This window comes from Pyrenophora tritici-repentis, chromosome 4 (genome assembly GCF_003171515.1).
Source record: "Pyrenophora tritici-repentis strain M4 chromosome 4, whole genome shotgun sequence".
NCBI classification, from domain to species: domain Eukaryota; kingdom Fungi; phylum Ascomycota; class Dothideomycetes; order Pleosporales; family Pleosporaceae; genus Pyrenophora; species Pyrenophora tritici-repentis.
Window position 1 is genome coordinate 2,810,332 of NC_089393.1, and position 16,583 is coordinate 2,826,914.

Below are 16,583 nucleotides of genomic sequence, written 5' to 3' on the forward strand. Positions count from 1 at the left end.
TCTCCCTATGCGCGGCAGGCACACCGGTACTTCTATGGCAGACGAGGTACTGCATATTCTTCTGGATACAAAGACCAAAACCCAGCTTCTAGCTATTACTTGTGATAACGCTAGTAACAATAGCGTACTTGCTCGCACTCTCCAGTCTAAACTCCAAGAAGTCGACATTCAGTGGAGTGCCAGAGAAAACACTATCCCTTGCCTTGCCCATATTATCAACCTCGTTGTCCAGGATATTATCCAACACCTTCGGCTAGCAGCAACTACAGAGTTAGGAGCAAGGGATACCCTACAGAGACGTCATATACAGGACATTGAGACGCATATTTCAGTCCCAAATTCCCTTCGCAAGGTATTCCGCTTTTAACACATTCATTTATCACATACTAATAATAGACTAGATAAGGGCGATTTGTATCGCTATTGACGTATCACCTCAACGCTTTGAGCGGTTTATTGCGGTACAACAACATCTACCGCCAAAGGAGCGATTATCTGTTATCCGCGACGTGAAAACCCGATGGAACTCAACATACGACATGTTAGAGCGCGCGCTCGAAATCCAAAAATATATTGATGAATGGCTTAAACAAGAAATCTTGCTAAGGCCAGGTAGTCACCTGGATAGCTCTCTAGACAACAATCAAATGGCTGAGATTGATTTCCGGGATCTTAAACGCCTCCGCTTATCTTCGACTGAGTGGCATCATCTCGAACTCGTTACTGAGATGCTTAAACGGTTTAAAACAGCAACTAGCTTCCTCAGCCAGAACGAGAAGCCCCAGATTCAGTATATTTGGTTAATGTACAATCGACTGTTTGATTTCTTGGACAAAATGTCAGAGGACCTAGATGAGGATGAAGAAAATCAAGATGATAGGGAATGGCTAGACGTAGTACGAGCTGCAGCTGACAGGGGTCGTCTAAAACTGAGCAAGTACTATTCGAAGACAGACGCAGAACGTGGGTTCTTGTTTAATTGTGCCACTATCCTTGATCCAACGCAGAAGCTTACAGCATATGAAGTATGATTATCACAGCTATTTATCACAGTCACGCTCTAATTACGCTTATAGGACGATTCATGGGAGCCACAGTACAAGCATCTCTACCGAGGCCAATTTCTTGCTTACCTTGATCGTTATGATAATACGGACGGGAGAGGTTCAACCCCAGGCTCTAGCATAGTCAAAAGGAGGTCACTTGGGAATGAGTGGTTCAGAAAGCCAGCTCCTCCCCCTACATCAGCGTTAAACAGCTTTTCTTCCCAGAACTCTTCACTAGTAGAATCAGACAAGACAACTGGCCCAACCCGCCAAGAAGGAGAGTCCTACCTTAGTACTGCCTGTGTAATGACAGATGACTCTTTCGATATTCTAGAGTGGTGGAAGACGAACGAGCCTACCTACCCACGACTATCCCAAGTGGCGAAGGATATACTAGCAATACCAATTGCTCAGGTTGGGGTTGAAAGAGTTTTCAATGTTGCTAAGGATGTTATTGGTAGTCGGAGGCACCGACTATCTGCCCGGACAATACAGCAGATAATGGTTCTTAAGGATACAATATCTCAAGAGGAAGAACAGGGTCTAGACTACCTAGTTGCTCAATTAGGGGAGGATGGAGAGCCAATTGACGAGGTTAATGATCTTTTTGAGCTTCCAGCCTCGTTAGAGCATACCTTCGATATAGATGAGGAGAACCAGACTACAGAAGAAGAGTCGGAGGAAGAGGTCCAGGAGGAGCGTCAATTGCCACCTCGAAAGCGCCAGCGTCCTCAGCGCTACCGTGATAATTAGCTGTGTTAATATATCTCGTTTTATGTATCTACTATATCATCAACGTGTACACATTATCTTAATTAAGTGTTGTTCCGTTAAAGTACCCAAAAAATATAACCCAACCCCAACCCAACCCAACCCAACCCAACCCAACCCAAGCCCAACCCTACCACTTGGTCTGTGCGACCCCAGCCCAGCCCTAACCCATGGTCTGTGCGACCCCAACCCAACCCTAACCCATGGTCTGTGCGACCCCAACCCAACCCCAACCCAAGACTGGGTATACCCAACCCATTTGCCAGCGTAGGTTGGATAACTCTTGGATTTAGTGATAGAGACAATAGTAGACAACCTCTCTAAGAAGAGAGAGAGTCTACTCTATATAGTAAGAGAAGGAGACTCTAAGCCTATATTAGGCTAGTGTATATACTAGGCCTAGTAAGGACTATTCTATACGCTAAGCCTAGATAGGACTAGTGCGTAAGGAAGAGGGTTCTGTCCTTACATATTTCTAGAAGTTTAAGCTAGAGGCGTTAAGCTTGAGGACAGCTACTTACGCGTTATAGATACCTATTTTTTTAGGCAATAACGTCGTAGTGGTTAAAATGAGTTTATGAGTAGAAACCTTACTAACGCTAGGTTACAACGCGTGATAATTAAATACAGCGAAGGCAGTCGTCCTAGTTAGTTAGTAGTAAGTTAGTAAGGGCTTATAACCTAATAGAATGTGCTTATAAGATGCAAACTTAATTATTATTATAAGCTATTAGAACGGGCTATATAGAAAGAGCGAGCTGAACAGACGCTAGTCCCAAAGAGGTACACACGTGACCTGTACCCTCGAACAGTTACTCCCTCCTTGAGGATTTTCGGGGGAGATTAATCGGGACACAGACTTTTTCCTCTCCGGTGGCAACTCATTGCCACTTGTGAAGCTCCAAGATCTGATAAGGAAGGAATTCAACAACGCACCTCGATTGAGTCTAATGATGAACTCACGCGAGCTGGGAACCATGGCATCACTGCTGAACACTCACGTAGACAAGGTTGACTGGGACGCGGAGATCGAAGTACAGCTTGGAAATAAACCGAATCTGCCCAGGGTGAGACGAGATGTCGGCAATGGATTGACAATTGCTCTTACTGGAGGCACTGGACCTTTGGGTCAATGTTTCCTCCAACAGCTCGTGTCAGACCCTCAAGTCAAGAAGATCATCTGTCTCGTGCGTACTGTTGGCGACCGCGACCTGCAGAACCTTTCACCTTTCAATAGTCAGAAGACCCAGATTGAAGAGGCTGACCTGCCATCTTTACCACCGGACGATATTCTGTCAGAGGCAGACTGTATCCTGCACTGCGCCGCAGATCAGAACTTCTGGGACGGCTATCATGCCCTTCGGCCCACCAACTTTGACGCTGCAAAGGTGCTGGCCCATGTCACCGTCCGTACCGGTGCGTCCCTACACGTTTTGAGCTCAGGTTTCGTGGCGGCCTACGAAGACGAGAATGATCTAAGGATGGTTACATCTCAACGAAATGGGTTACGGAAAGATACCTGAAACGTGTTGCGTGCCAGACTTCAGTACCCATCACTGCTCATCGTCCAACACAAGCTCGCTGCAGCGAAGGAGAAATCAACGCGCAGTGTGAGGCTAGCGTTGCAGACGACATAATCTCGATCTCCAAACGGCTGGGTTACTGACCAGACTTCACCAACTTGAGTGGAACAATCGACATTGCACGCCTTCAAGATGTCGCAGTCGCCATAGCACGGTCAATCACTTCGAGGGATTACTCGGACACAGTTGACATGACTGTGATCGACTACCCAGGCTCAGAGCGGATATCTATCGAAAGTCTGGCTTCCCTTTACGATGCCCTGTTACAGCATAGCGAGAATCAGTCTGTCGCAAAGTTGCCCACAAAATCTGTATTGTTTTAGGTTGGAGATGCAAAGCGTGCGGAGCTATTTGAGTGGTTCTTCACGGCGCAAGATGTGACGATGCAGGATGAACATGGAAATCGGTTGGTTACAAAACGTTGATCAAGATTTTGGCAGTCTTTCCCCTCTGTCCCCAAAACGTGCGAACGCGCATGGGCCGGTCATTTGTTGCCCCGCGGGTCGGCATTTGGGATTATACATTACATACATCCTTCAAGTATTAGATAGTATGGGAAGAGCGTTGGGTGATCTGATTTCTTACTACTTATTTTAGCCATGTACATCGGAAGGGCATTACTGCGTAGGTAGATATGCATGGAAAAAGAGGATCTTTGTCCTTCAAATGCATGACATGACCGCGTTCATCATACGATCTAGGTACGTACGATGTCAGCTGGTTGCAGTACCAAGCTCTTCTTTGCTGGGCCGATGAAAAATCGACCAATCCATCAGACAAGACCATCTTTTACTGTTCCCAGTGAGGACTTCATAAACGGGATATGTGTCGTTGAGAATTGAGTCCTACCCCCTATTCAGCTTTTCTGTCTCCTACTCAGCCTTGTTGAACAACTTCTCAACTGTGATCAAGCCCATCTTCATCATGACTAAGAAGCTCATCACGATCCTCGGCATCACCGGGACGCAGGTAAAAGGCTTCCTGATTATACCTGCGCTTCAATAAGGAGAGCTACTTACATGTGTATTAGGGTGGCTCTGTCGCCGGCCGATTCCTTTCCCATGCCGAATGGCGGGTACGCGGGCTAACGCGCAATCCTGGTTCCGCCAAGGCCAAGGTGTGGTTGAGCAGGGGGTTTGAAATCGTCAGAGGCGACCACGACGACTTGGAAGCACTTAAGGCCGCCTTCCAAGGTGCTCACGCCATTTTCGCCGTCACCGATTGGGCCGCCTGCTACTCCCGGATTATGGCGGACAAGGTCCTGCAGGAGAAGGCAAAAACGGCAGGAATGTCAATTGAAGAATATGCGGGACATCTTGAAAGGATGCAGGGTATCAATATAGCGAAGGCAACGAATGACCCGAGGGTACTCGCGACGCTTGAAAGATTCGTCTTCTCTACATTGGCCGCGGTGCAGCGGATCAGCGGCTGCAAGAACAAGCATGCATACGAGTTTGATTCCAAGGCCAGCGCAGAGCAATAAATGCGGGACCAACTTCCAGAGCTGCACACCCGGCTGAGTACCGTCACCATGGGTATCTTTCAAGAGACTTGGAAGGACATTCCAGCTTTTAGGCCGCACAAGCTGCCAGATGGCACGTTCGAATACGTGCGTCTCAAAAGTGCCGGTCCGCACCAAGCAAACCCCGAGGTGGTAGCCACACGCGACACGGGTGCATTTGTTGAGGCACTGATTCTTCATCAACCGGCCGGCACCGACGTCCTGGGTGCCAGTGAGATCATTACCAAGCCAGAATACGCAGCTCTCTAGGGTCGTACGTTGGGAGTTAAAGCGACAATTAGAGATGTTTCGGAGGAGTAGTACGTAGAATACATCCCAGACGGATACAAGACTGCCATTGTGGACAATTTCAGATTTTTTGCAGAGTATGGTTACGCTGATGGAAATCCCAAGGTCAAGACTCCTGCGGAAATGGGCATCAAGACAACCTCCTTGGAGGAGTTTTCTCGGGGTGAGGATTGGAGTATAGTATTGAAAGGGGAGATCTAGCTTTCTTCATCCGCTAGTTTGTCACGAGTTCAAAACAAACGGCCGCATGATCGCACAACCGCTCCCTACACACATGGAGTTCTGAATAGTTCACATTAAGCGTCATACTACCCTTCCTCCTTCCGAAATGTCAGGCCTAAGGTGACATTTGATGATTTTGTCAGTCGTTGACGGTGCTCCACTGCTTCTTGAGTCGTACTAACACTCCTCTAGGACAAAGCCTGGAACTGAAATCGCCTCTTCACCTCGCATACGTCGCCAGCGATTGGTGGATGTTACAATCTCTGGGTAGCCTCTTACAAGCCATGACGATCTTTGTAGGAAGGGAATACTTGCTTCCCAGCTTTGTGGATCCCACGGCTCTCCCCAAACTAGCAGCCCAGTCCATTCGTTCTTTCCATTACCCGCCTCCATAACATCGTCGAAAAGTAGTTGCTCCTCCTCTGGAGACAGAACGCTTGTAGCTATCAAAAGATTGTCTCGCATCCTGGGAATAGGGAACAGGTCAAGCCAGGGGTGGTGCATTTTGGTCAACTGCATGCTTGTAGGTACGAGACTACCCGGCATGGGGGCCATCGTCGTCGACACCGAGTTACAGCTCTGCTCGTCGCATGCAAAGGGAGAGACGGCGGCACAAATTAGCCAGTCAAATTTGTAGCCTAGTGCATCAGCGTTTCTTGTGAAGGCATTGATTGTGTTGAGCTGTATGAGTTGCAGATAATGATCGGCACGCGGGTTAGCCGTCATGTAACTCATCAAAGCTTATTCGGCGAAGTGTTCGAGCATGGCTCGCTTCTGCGCAGCATCCTCCTCTGAACAGTGGCTAAATGTCGAGGTGATGCCGCATGGGGAAGGAGCGGTCTCGGGGAAAACCGCCGTGCAGTACACGGCGTCAGACGAGCTGTCATCATAGGTAGCTCTCCTTCTTCTCAACCTTGCTGATCATTCCGATAGACCATCAGTTTAAATTCTTTCCAACCAGATCGGATTCGTCGATCATCTACGCACTCACAAAGTCGTTTGTTCAATCTATTCTCAAGTTTCTTCCTCTCCTTCTGGTTCGTTATGCCTGGCCAGTCTTCTCCAGGGTGCCGTATATTGGCTTCGTGCCGCGTGGACTGCAACTCAACAAGGTGCAGTCGGGTATGGTAGATGCCGACAGCAGTATCAGGGAACTCCATGATAGTGGTGGTGATGCTGCGCTCGAAAGGTCAGTGACAGCCAGCATCGGGAAGCGGGCAGCGGGTAGCGGGATTCACTCCTATTTACCCGCACGAACCGGATCGGCTGGCCTTTGATCAGAATATGCACATGGCTGACCGCGGCGCAGTCAGCTCTGAGCTGAGCTTGGCTAATCTTAGTTGTTGTCCAGCAGAAGCCGTGATAAATATTGGTGCGTAATGTGCTTTCCGTCCGTATCCTTTGTCCTGCCTTGTTATCATTTCCGCCGCAGGATCTCACCTGATGTGGGGTAACACCACCGCCTTTCTTATGCTCAAATCACCCAAATTCATGTACTTACTTTTCTGGTTACTAGTCAGTATTGCGATGAGAGGTATGATGTTACGAATCAGATGTTGAATGTAAGCCTTGGCGAGTGCCGTCGCCCTTGGAGTCATCAAACCCGAAAGCCTTCATCATGCCGGGGTTTTGATGAATTTCAAGAATATTCCATTCGTGAAGGTCCCTCGGATCATAGCGCAATTACGACCGTTCAAGAGATTATTTGCAAGAGAAATCTTGCAGATGAGTATTCGTGATGAGTGCATGTCATGGTCATGTCCTGAAATGTATGGCATGATCGATATGCCAGTGCATGAGGATGGTGCATGGCATGAAACGTCAATCATTCACACTGCATCTCTCTAGACGCGTCGCCCAAAGCACGCGCTTTACCTAGCCTTCCATTTTTTTTGGTCCCCATTTTTTTGCAAAGGAGAGGATGAAGCGATACTGTTTCTACATGCTCACAATACAAAGGACGATGTGATAAAATGGAACCAGTAACTTTGCCTTGAAGAGCAATGTTAGTGTCAATAGTGGCAGCCGCAAACTCATTAATGACACCACGTGAGATATTATTACTCTCACATAATCTATATCAATGCCGCCTCGTGTAGCCTGTTTCTAGCTTCATCGCTTTTGGGTTTTTCGATATTTACTTGATTTGGAGGCAATCTGCGAGTTACCTTCCCATAGTAACATTGTAACCTGACTTGATAACGCTCGCCGCAGCCACATTCACGACGCTCACATCATCCCCAAAATACATTGTTGCTTAGAAATACTGCGTTATGAAAATACACCCCTTCAAACGGTGTTGCTTCACAAAGGCCAGATAGAGCCACTTCACTTGTTTCACTCCTCTCGTGATATGGATTGATAAAATACTTGTTAGTAAGTCCCCTTTTGTTGTACATACACTCTAAAATAAGCAAATATGCGACTCCGAACCAACTCCCGAACTACTCAAATCGGCAACGTCGAGATACACGACCTCTTCCATGTTCTACAGCTAGAAGCTGGTTTCCCCATCATACGTTCTCGAAGCAACGCTGACAACAACACAAATAACAGCAGAAATGTCTCTTTCTCCTATTCCTCGCTCTACGCCATCGAAACGCAACTCGCAATCATAGTCCCATGCATGAACGAGGAACTACACATAATCGAGGGCGTACTCCGCGGTATACCACACCACTGCCTCGTCATCCTCGTGTCCAACAGCACCCATGAGAAGTTCGAGCACGAATACGAACTACTCAAGCAGCTATGTGACGACACAGAACGACAAGGTATCATAATCCACCAGCAAAACTCCGCCCTCGCCCACGCCTTCTGTGCCGCCAACATGCCGGAAGTGGTAAACCAGACAACTACACCGAACCACGTCTGCAACGGAAAGGGCGAAGCGATGATGATCGGCGTACTGCTCGCCAAACTCGCTAACAAGCAATTCGTAGGATTCATTGATGCCGATAATCTCGTTCCTGGATCCGTGCACGAGTACTGCAAGGTCTTCGCCGCTGGAATAAACTACTCGCTATCCAAGGCTGGACAATTCGATACGACCCGGTCGACCCAAGATTTCCTACTGCCGACGAACTCCCACGCTATGGTGCGTATAAAGTGGAACTCGAAAGCAAAGGTCGTCGACAACGAGATTACATTTCCAGAGACGGGACGCAGCTCGCGTGTTGTGAATAAGTGGATGAATGAGCTGTTGCAGGGTATACATGGTGACGGAGCTTGTGCAGAAATGATCCAGACGGCTAACGCAGGCGAGCATGCTATGGACATCAATCTTGCTCTCAAGCTTCGTTTCGCAACCGGGTACGCTGTTGAGCCATTCCAGTACATCGATATGTTGGAGAACTTTGGTCGCGTTTCCATGGGAGATTATGAGGACGAAGCTTCCGATGATTCCACAGTCCGCGTCCTACAAATCCGTACCCTTAACCCTCACTTCCACGACACGGGAAAAGGCTCAGATCATATACAGCAGATGATTGCCCAGGGACTTGGTACTATATACCACTCACGTTTGGCACAAGACACGCTAAAGGACGCCATGGACAGACTCTCACCACCGTTCCGGGGCGATGGTGGCATCCCGATACCGCAGGAAACGCACGTGTATCCGTCGATGCGGAAAATCGACTTGAATGTTTTTCGTGGTGCGATAGGGTCCGAAGCTATGGCGTTCAACTACTGTTTTTGAGAATGCTGTATAGGGCCTTGGACTGTGAGGAGGAGGAACAAATACAATGTGATGCGTGTGTAGACATTTTGCCGTTTCATGGACTGTTACGCGATTCCGCTGTTGAAAAAGGTTTATACGGTGTGTTTACCGAATAGAAGTAAATTTTGGGTATATAATGATCACGTTTTCCTCTAGCATGTGGAAGCGATAGAGCTCAGTTACAAGAATAGCTAGTTTTACGTGTTTTGCATGCTCTCTCAAGCTAATGTTAATATTTGACTAATCAATCATCTCACACATAAAATGCCTATTATCAGCTAAAAGACTGTTTGAGTTTATTAACATGCTTCTAATGGCAAACCTTGGTGCGATAATGTATCGCGTATGGATATGCAAATCCACAACAACAAGCCCAAAAGTCTGTATACAACCGGCATTGCGTCATACATACCCCCCTGAGCAATTCAATCGCGAAACTACACACCCAAACGTTAGCACCACCACTATCCTAAACCCCACTAAAAGCCCTCAACCCCTAACCAAAAAACCCTCTCATCTCCTACGCAAATACCCCGCCGCCTGCCCAATAAAATCTCCCGTCTTATGAAAGCAAACAAGATTCGCCCTCGCATCATTCACAGCCTTGCCCACCGAACAATCATAAGCCTGCCCAGTATGTGAGTCCTTCGCCGGGCATTTCAGCCCCTTTAGCGCTTTTTGCTCGAACTCTGGTACTAGCGAACAAATCAGCTGACATCCCTTCCTGTTATCCTGTGCGGATACTTACACGTAGCAACATACAACAAAAACTCATCAACCGCCGTACGACTCCGCACCACTCCGCTGGAATGATCATCCAACAACACCTCAGCAAGCGCCTCCATCCGTTCAATTGTCTGCACGCGCACCCCCTTGGACAACGCGGCCTGTTCGACATGCAGGGCCGCGAGTGGAGCGCCGAGTGGGTGTGCGAGTATACGCTGTACATCTTCCGGAGTGAACATTTCCCTACTAAGCGGATTACGAAAAACACCACTATTCGCCTTGATAGCTTGGACAAGCTCATCCATGGACCAAGCGTAGTTATCCTCTGTGACGAAGAACTCCGCTCGCGGTATATCGGCCACGGCGTCTCCTAGCATTGTTTCGTCGTTGATGTAGTTTCTGGCGAGCCGCTCGTGCTCGACGTGCATGAAGGCGGTGTCGATGTGGATGTGCATTGTGGGGGGGAGTGAGTGTTTAATTTTCTGCAGACGCGAGATTAGGGCGGAGCGGATGTTGTCGAGGTTTGAGTGGGGTTTTAGGGAGAGGATTGTGGTTTCCATGTCGGAGATGGCGATGGAGGTTGCGTTGGTGGGGTTTTTTCGGATGTTACGGGCTACCCGTTGGAGAGTTTGTGTTGGTCGAGGCTTACTGCGAGCAGACGGGTTGGTTTCATGGAAAACGGCTGGATTATTGGTGCTGTCGCTTTGTGGAGGCCTAGGATACTGCGGTGTTGACTTTGACAAGCCTAGTAGTGTCGAAAACAACAGCTTCGCCCTCGCTGCGACGCACATACATGCAGTAGTCAAGCACATCCTCTTATCCTCCTGTTTGCCAGTTGGTTCTGCAAATCCTCCACCCCAGCCTCCCTCAACAGGCTTCAAAGCCGCATCTTTCCGACCGAGTCCATCCTGATCTCGCACTGGCGCTACCCTCTCAGCCGCACTCCCACCTACCTCACTTTTAAGAACCCTCAAATACCCCTCAACATCCTCATCTCCCGGAACCAACCCCTTCAAATTCTCCGCCTCATCCAACGCTCCTTCTAGCCAAGAATTCCCAACTGAAATGTAGTGTTCAATCAGTAGTTTCCTATAGGCTATACCCGGTGAATGCCGTGATATGTGCTCATACAGTTCTGCGACGTAGGCCATATCAGGGCCTGTAGACCTGGAAACGGTCGGTATGGGCGGCCCCATCGCAGTGAATCTTGGGCTGTGAGTTTGAAGGTTGGGTGTTGGTGGGCTGGGTTTGCGGGGATGTATATTGTCTTTGGTATGGATTTTCTGCTTTATTTATGAGTGTTTGTAAGCTTTTATGGGCATTTGTAAGTGCTTGTTGGTTAGTTGAGTGATACTACTAGACAATCAAGCCACAAGGCTGGGGGACGGCGAGTTGCAGCCTCCTGGCTGATGGATGCATACGGTTTAGCCTGCATGTTCTTATTGAGAGCCATTCGGGCTGGAATGGACCCAGTAGTAATAGTAATGCACATGATGACATAAGGCAGTCTGCGAGGTTGAGGGCTGAAAGTCGGCGCAGCATACTTAGCTTAACGCTAACCATGCATCCTCCTTTGGCTATAAAAGATTGGCACCATGTACTATTATGTAAGATCTAAAGTACCGCCCTCTAAACAGAGATCTATGTAGACAATCATACCACCACCTGCACGCTATAACATTCGCTAATACAGCAAATCCGCAAACTCCCCCCAACACCCCATCCCTCCCCCCCATCAAAAAACTCATGGCACCCATCCAGCCCAGCAAAGTTCTCGGCAACAGCAAGACCACGTAACCTCTCCGCCTCAATGACGTCCCAATTCCACTCTTCGGGTTCCACAACTTGCGGTAGAACCTCTCCATTGGGTGGCTGCTGTGATTCTACGGGTTTGGTAGGACCCTGGTACACCCAGCCCTCGGGTTTCGCCGGCACCATATCAGCATCAAACAGCGCCTGTTCGGGGGCCACGGTGATTCTCCCGCGCTTGATGACGTATTTTGCGATACCAGTTGCATACACGGCGCCCTTGAGCTTCTCTGCGTTGTACTCCTTGGCGGGTTTCTTGGATTTCTTCCAGGGCTGCAATGTCCAGCTTTCCGGCTGCGCCACACCAGGTTTCACGAGATGTGTGACTAGGTAGAACCACTTTCTGTCCCAGCAGAGTAATCTGGTCCACATTTCGTATTTCTTGTACGGCAGGATTTCTTTTTTGAATAGGCAGCTTATTCCGCCTAGGGCGATCATGTGCTTCCCGCGTGTGCCCTCTGTAGCGCCTACGGCACCGGCGACAGCGCTCTTGTTGGCACCGTATAGACGGCTGTTTTTGCGTATGCCGTTGCGGATTATGGCTGTGAACAGATGGGTGCGCGAAATGTCCATGTCGCTAAAATAAGTGCTGTTGGACTTGTGCATGTTGTAATCTGTTTCCAGGAGTGTGGTGCGCGTGGACGTAATGATCGGTTGGAAGAGCGCATGTGGTGGGATGGGTGTCGGTTGGACATAGAGCTGGTAGAAGAAGGCCCGACAGAAGCGTAACTATCTAGTCTGTCAGCTTTGCTTTGCTGCAGGTGTTGTGGTGGACCTGTGGTAGTAACGTACGTGCCAGACGAATGGCAGGCTCTTGAGGTTTGTCAACGCGAGAATTATGGCAGCTATTCGCCATAGCCCTCCAGGTGCGTTGTAGCCCGTCCATCGCGCTACGGTCTCGATTAAACTGCCTCTAAATGTGGGTTGCGACGCGAGTGCTGCTATGGACGCGCCCGCAATGACGATGCTCGCTGTCTGTGACATTGTGACCATAGCAGGAACGCTGTGATACACAATTGACAGTGGATACGTCGCGCTATAAAGTGCGCAGAGCGTAAGCAAACTTTGTGATTTGTGATCCTTCAGAAGCCACAATCCTGCAAACTTGAGCCGAGGCTCGGAACAACGGGTTCCGAAGTGCTAGACGAATGTGAAGGGGAACTACATGAGGCCAACCGAGCTAAATTAAGACACGGATTTCAAAATTCCATCAGCGCGAAGATGATATTGCTAAAACGGGATGGTTTGCGGCTGCGGCTGGACAATCTAACTTAACAGAGTGACGTCAGCAATTGGTGTGTCACAGGCGTCCCATAATCACTATATAATGCGCACTTGGAGTACAGTCGGTCACCGTCCGGTGAGTCCATATATAGTATTACGTAAGTGGGTATTGTTGTGTCGAGGCCGGCCGACCAGCTCATTTCTTTTTGCCCTTGGTCTTATCCACAACTTCGACCCAGTTCTTGTTCACACCCCGCTTCTCCAGTGCCTTCATGATGGCATCTTTTTGAGGGCCTTGTACCATGACTTCCATTACAGGCGCCTTTGGACTTGATCCTTGCAATTTATCGACGCTCGTACTTCCAGCGCACGTTTTTCTCAGCTCGTCAGCAAGTGGTTGTGGTGCAATGTAGTAAGGTTCGAGGCCATGGACTTTGGAGACCGTCTTGTTGCCACTGCGTGTCTCGAGGGTGATTTGGATCTTTGGAGGTGCGCCAGCTTTAGGCTTTGTGTCGGCGATATCAGCATCATTGCGCAAGATGGTGTGGAATGGAGAGGCAGCAGCGACCATTCGCTCCGCTAGTGCATCTCTGGGCATTGTACCAGATGATAGCGCCGCGTTATCGGCTGCTGATGAGCCCAGCAGAGCGTCTGCGAGCTGAGGGTTAATCCGGATGAGGCGCTTGTTCTTGGAGTCAACTAGGTTCTCTGCCTCTACATATGCAATGAGAAATTGCTTCAGCTCTACAGGTGTGTAAAGACCGCGAGGATCTGTTTTCGAGGCAGCCAAGATAGGAGCCAGTTTCTCTTTGGGCCGTAATACCGAGACCAATTTGAGCTTTTGGCCGACTGATGATTCGGCGGACAGAGGGGCGGCTGGCTTGCCATTTGTACTGGAAGCGGCCGGCGCATCCTTCTTTGGTAGTCGGTACGGGACGAAAGACTGGATTTGTGGGTCTTTAAAGTCAATATCTTGTATGACGACTTCATTGCCGTCGCGGTCTTTGGATTTGAGAATCTTTTGCTTGTCTAAGTACTTGACGAATTTGCGGAGATTTTTCCAGCTTGTCTTTTTGATTTGTAGCGACGCAGTTCGAGCGGGAGTATAGGTGGGCAGGAAGGGTTGGACGAGCTGGGACATGACGTGTGACTGCGAGAGTGGAAAGTCGAGGCCGTAACTGGGGTGACCTTTGTTGTGATCCATATGGAATCGCACTCCAAAGAGAAATGCGTTCTTGAAAGCATCGTCAATTTCTGGTCAACGTTAGTAGCTGATGCGGATACAGAGCCATAGACATGATTACCCTTTGTGTTTAGCTCCTTGTCTTCCAAGACATCGATAAAGTCATTGTTGGACGGAGCTTCCTCGCCCTCTACGCCCTGTGCTTCCTCGGCCTGTGACCGCTGGGTAGGATCTGCACCCAGAGTGACACCACCTTCGTCGTCAAGGTCTACGGCTGCGGTGCGCTCCACGAGACTCGCCTCTTCGCCCTTGTCGTCGTCCCAGCCTTCCAGAACATCAGGTGGTTGGTCACCCGGCTTACCTGTCGAACTCCAGGACCATATTTCATCGCCTGCCCAGTGGAAAGTTGATACAGCATGTCCCTTCATGCCCTGGACTTGTCCCAAGGCGCTGACGTCTATGGCGCACTCTCCTACAGCCATTGGGACAGTCGGCGCCTCGAGACTCGCAATGGCGACGATTGCGCCCTTTGTGGCTTTCTTGGGAAACGGCGGTCCACGCTGAAGGCCAGGCGTCATCAGATCAGCGCCCCCTTGCAGTTTTTCAACCACAACAAGGGGCGTATACAGCAGCGGCACAATGCGCGCATTATGCCATAGAGTGTAGACGGTGGGGTACATTCTGTCGCCCGCCTTGACCCAGAGAACTCTCTGCTCACCGCCTGTGCCCTCGTGACTGCCTACGTAAATGGTTCCCGAGACTTGCTTGAGGTCCGGTCCGGCTGTTGTGGTGAATCGCGCCGACATTGCATTCTCAGGCAGGATCGACCGGCGCAGCGCTGTGAGGCCAGCCGAAGAGGCACTCGCCTTATCGTCGGTCTTTCTCGCGTCGTCTTCATCATTGGCAGGTATCTCGAGACCAAAGTCTGCGATGATCTGATCGGCTGTCCTGCGCCGGTCGCTGGACTTGAGCGGAGAGAGGGGCTTGATCTAGCTTGGGGTATCAGGAAGGGGTGCGTGAGCTTGGTGGTGACTTTTCCTACATTCGGCTTCTTTTTGAACATGATGGACGGATCTTTACAGCAATACAGCTGTGTGCAGTCGTGGACGAGCTCACCTTGGGCCCGAGCAAAGGTTTGTGATGCGCGACATGCAAATCTCACCCGTGCCCTCATCAATGACTTCAGCGGGGCAGCAACCGTGATGCGCCAGCCCACTAGCGCGTTTCCCCATATTTAGGATTCACAAAGGTAAAAAGCAAATGGCTGAATGCAGAATGCAGAATGCAGAATGCAGAATGCAGAACGCAGGACTTGATATACCTAGGCGTAGAATACAGGACGCACTCTAACTGGACCCAGTAACCCGGTTGCTTCAACGGCCGTATCCGTATCCTATGGTGGTGGAAAGACTAACAAGTCCGCCGGTCGCTGGATCGTCGGCATGCGGTAACTACATCCCTACATCAGAATCAGAATGGCATGCACGCCATACGTATAGCCTCGACCCAAAGCAGTAAAGCGAAGCGCACAAAATTTAATACGAACCCAAGGTTTAGTCGTGGGAAAAGACTGCCATGTCAAGTGCGTGGACTATCGCCATCCATGTCACGTCACACGCACGACAAGTTGTTTTCCCCTCCATACTCGTCCCACCTTCTATGTCACTGACCGCCAACATGTACCGAACTCGTCCGCGAGGCAGCTGACTTGGCCGTGTCGAAAAAATATATCGCATATCGCCAATGGCATTTGACCGATGACCTCCATCCCCAGATTCCAGGAGGTTGGCTAGGCCGCCGCAACGGACAAGAGACCCATGCCGCCAATCCGCAGTGACATGTCGCTGCATCAAATGTAGACCGCTTCCAGGCAAGGCGTCCTGCCCTGCAATCCCAGCCATGCAGGCACCACTCGTGTGCCCGTGTCACGATACACGCTGCACGTCTTGAAAGTCCTGTCACCACAACGGCCTGCAGTCCTTGATAGTGCAAACCACTACACCTGTGCCATTGCAAACACTGCGCACTTGGTACCGGTGACGCGAAAACCACACCATGTTGGCCCCGCTATTATCCAAAGGCCTCGACCCTGGCTTGACAAACGGCTGACGAAATTCAATCTTCAACCACCAACAAACCCTAGCCGCGTGGTGCCGGCCGAGCACTGGGCGCCACCGTCATGATTCACACACACTACACCATTCTTAGCCAAAGTACCATTGCGCACCACTCGGCCCCGGTACCTCCAGGGTACGCTTCGTTCAAGGCGAGATGCGGAGAACGGGCGCGCCACGAGAACGCCCAACCGGTCCCGTTTGTTTCTTGTGCTTATTCTCCATCTTTTCCTCTCCCCAACTGCCATCTTCGCCCTCCTCATTGCCATCTTCCTCGTCGCTCCCACTCGTGCCTGCCATGGTAAAAGTGTTGAGGCCGATATTGATCCTTTTCGCCTGGTGACATCACAGCACGCTTCCTCGGCAACAGCCCC

The 16,583-nt window shown here is 49.9% G+C and overlaps 10 protein-coding genes across 10 annotated transcripts; 5 read left to right on the top strand and 5 right to left on the bottom strand.

Annotated features, from left to right (window-relative positions):
* Positions 1–647: 647 nt before the first annotated feature.
* PtrM4_098290 (uncharacterized protein) lies at positions 648–1,799 on the top strand (the record flags this gene model as incomplete). The annotated part of the gene is made up of 2 exons (XM_066107260.1): positions 648–1,025; positions 1,077–1,799. 2 exons carry the CDS (start codon positions 648–650, stop codon positions 1,797–1,799), a joined length of 1,101 nt encoding a protein of 366 aa, XP_065962928.1.
* Positions 1,800–2,794: 995 nt separating this feature from the next.
* On the top strand, positions 2,795–3,340 carry PtrM4_098300 (putative equisetin synthetase; the record flags this gene model as incomplete). The annotated part of the gene is made up of 1 exon (XM_001933806.2): positions 2,795–3,340. The coding sequence occupies one exon, from the start codon at positions 2,795–2,797 to the stop codon at positions 3,338–3,340; it is 546 nt and encodes a 181-aa protein (XP_001933841.2).
* A 984-nt stretch (positions 3,341–4,324) lies between these two features.
* On the top strand, positions 4,325–4,883 carry PtrM4_098310 (NmrA multi-domain protein; the record flags this gene model as incomplete). Its single annotated transcript, XM_001933805.1, has 2 exons — positions 4,325–4,369; positions 4,431–4,883. 2 exons carry the CDS (start codon positions 4,325–4,327, stop codon positions 4,881–4,883), a joined length of 498 nt encoding a protein of 165 aa, XP_001933840.1.
* A 48-nt stretch (positions 4,884–4,931) lies between these two features.
* Positions 4,932–5,411, top strand: PtrM4_098320 (uncharacterized protein; the record flags this gene model as incomplete). Its single annotated transcript, XM_001933804.1, has 2 exons — positions 4,932–5,133; positions 5,242–5,411. The coding sequence occupies 2 exons, from the start codon at positions 4,932–4,934 to the stop codon at positions 5,409–5,411; spliced, it is 372 nt and encodes a 123-aa protein (XP_001933839.1).
* Positions 5,412–5,518: 107 nt separating this feature from the next.
* Positions 5,519–5,936, bottom strand: PtrM4_098330 (DUF3425 domain containing protein; the record flags this gene model as incomplete). Its single annotated transcript, XM_066107261.1, has 2 exons — positions 5,519–5,523; positions 5,615–5,936. The coding sequence occupies 2 exons, from the start codon at positions 5,934–5,936 to the stop codon at positions 5,519–5,521; spliced, it is 327 nt and encodes a 108-aa protein (XP_065962929.1).
* A 1,915-nt stretch (positions 5,937–7,851) lies between these two features.
* Positions 7,852–9,132, top strand: PtrM4_098340 (mannosyl-3-phosphoglycerate synthase; the record flags this gene model as incomplete). Its single annotated transcript, XM_001933802.1, has 1 exon — positions 7,852–9,132. One exon carries the CDS (start codon positions 7,852–7,854, stop codon positions 9,130–9,132), a length of 1,281 nt encoding a protein of 426 aa, XP_001933837.1.
* A 534-nt stretch (positions 9,133–9,666) lies between these two features.
* PtrM4_098350 (uncharacterized protein) lies at positions 9,667–11,075 on the bottom strand (the record flags this gene model as incomplete). Its single annotated transcript, XM_001933801.2, has 2 exons — positions 9,667–9,848; positions 9,902–11,075. The coding sequence occupies 2 exons, from the start codon at positions 11,073–11,075 to the stop codon at positions 9,667–9,669; spliced, it is 1,356 nt and encodes a 451-aa protein (XP_001933836.2).
* A 457-nt stretch (positions 11,076–11,532) lies between these two features.
* On the bottom strand, positions 11,533–12,672 carry PtrM4_098360 (putative 4hbt like protein; the record flags this gene model as incomplete). The annotated part of the gene is made up of 2 exons (XM_001933800.2): positions 11,533–12,417; positions 12,481–12,672. 2 exons carry the CDS (start codon positions 12,670–12,672, stop codon positions 11,533–11,535), a joined length of 1,077 nt encoding a protein of 358 aa, XP_001933835.2.
* Positions 12,673–13,108: 436 nt separating this feature from the next.
* PtrM4_098370 (SUI1, Translation initiation factor 1 (eIF-1-SUI1)) lies at positions 13,109–15,158 on the bottom strand (the record flags this gene model as incomplete). The annotated part of the gene is made up of 3 exons (XM_001933799.1): positions 13,109–14,166; positions 14,217–15,084; positions 15,138–15,158. The coding sequence occupies 3 exons, from the start codon at positions 15,156–15,158 to the stop codon at positions 13,109–13,111; spliced, it is 1,947 nt and encodes a 648-aa protein (XP_001933834.1).
* Positions 15,159–16,356: 1,198 nt separating this feature from the next.
* PtrM4_098380 (DM6 domain containing protein) lies at positions 16,357–16,509 on the bottom strand (the record flags this gene model as incomplete). The annotated part of the gene is made up of 1 exon (XM_066107262.1): positions 16,357–16,509. The coding sequence occupies one exon, from the start codon at positions 16,507–16,509 to the stop codon at positions 16,357–16,359; it is 153 nt and encodes a 50-aa protein (XP_065962930.1).
* Positions 16,510–16,583: the final 74 nt, after the last annotated feature.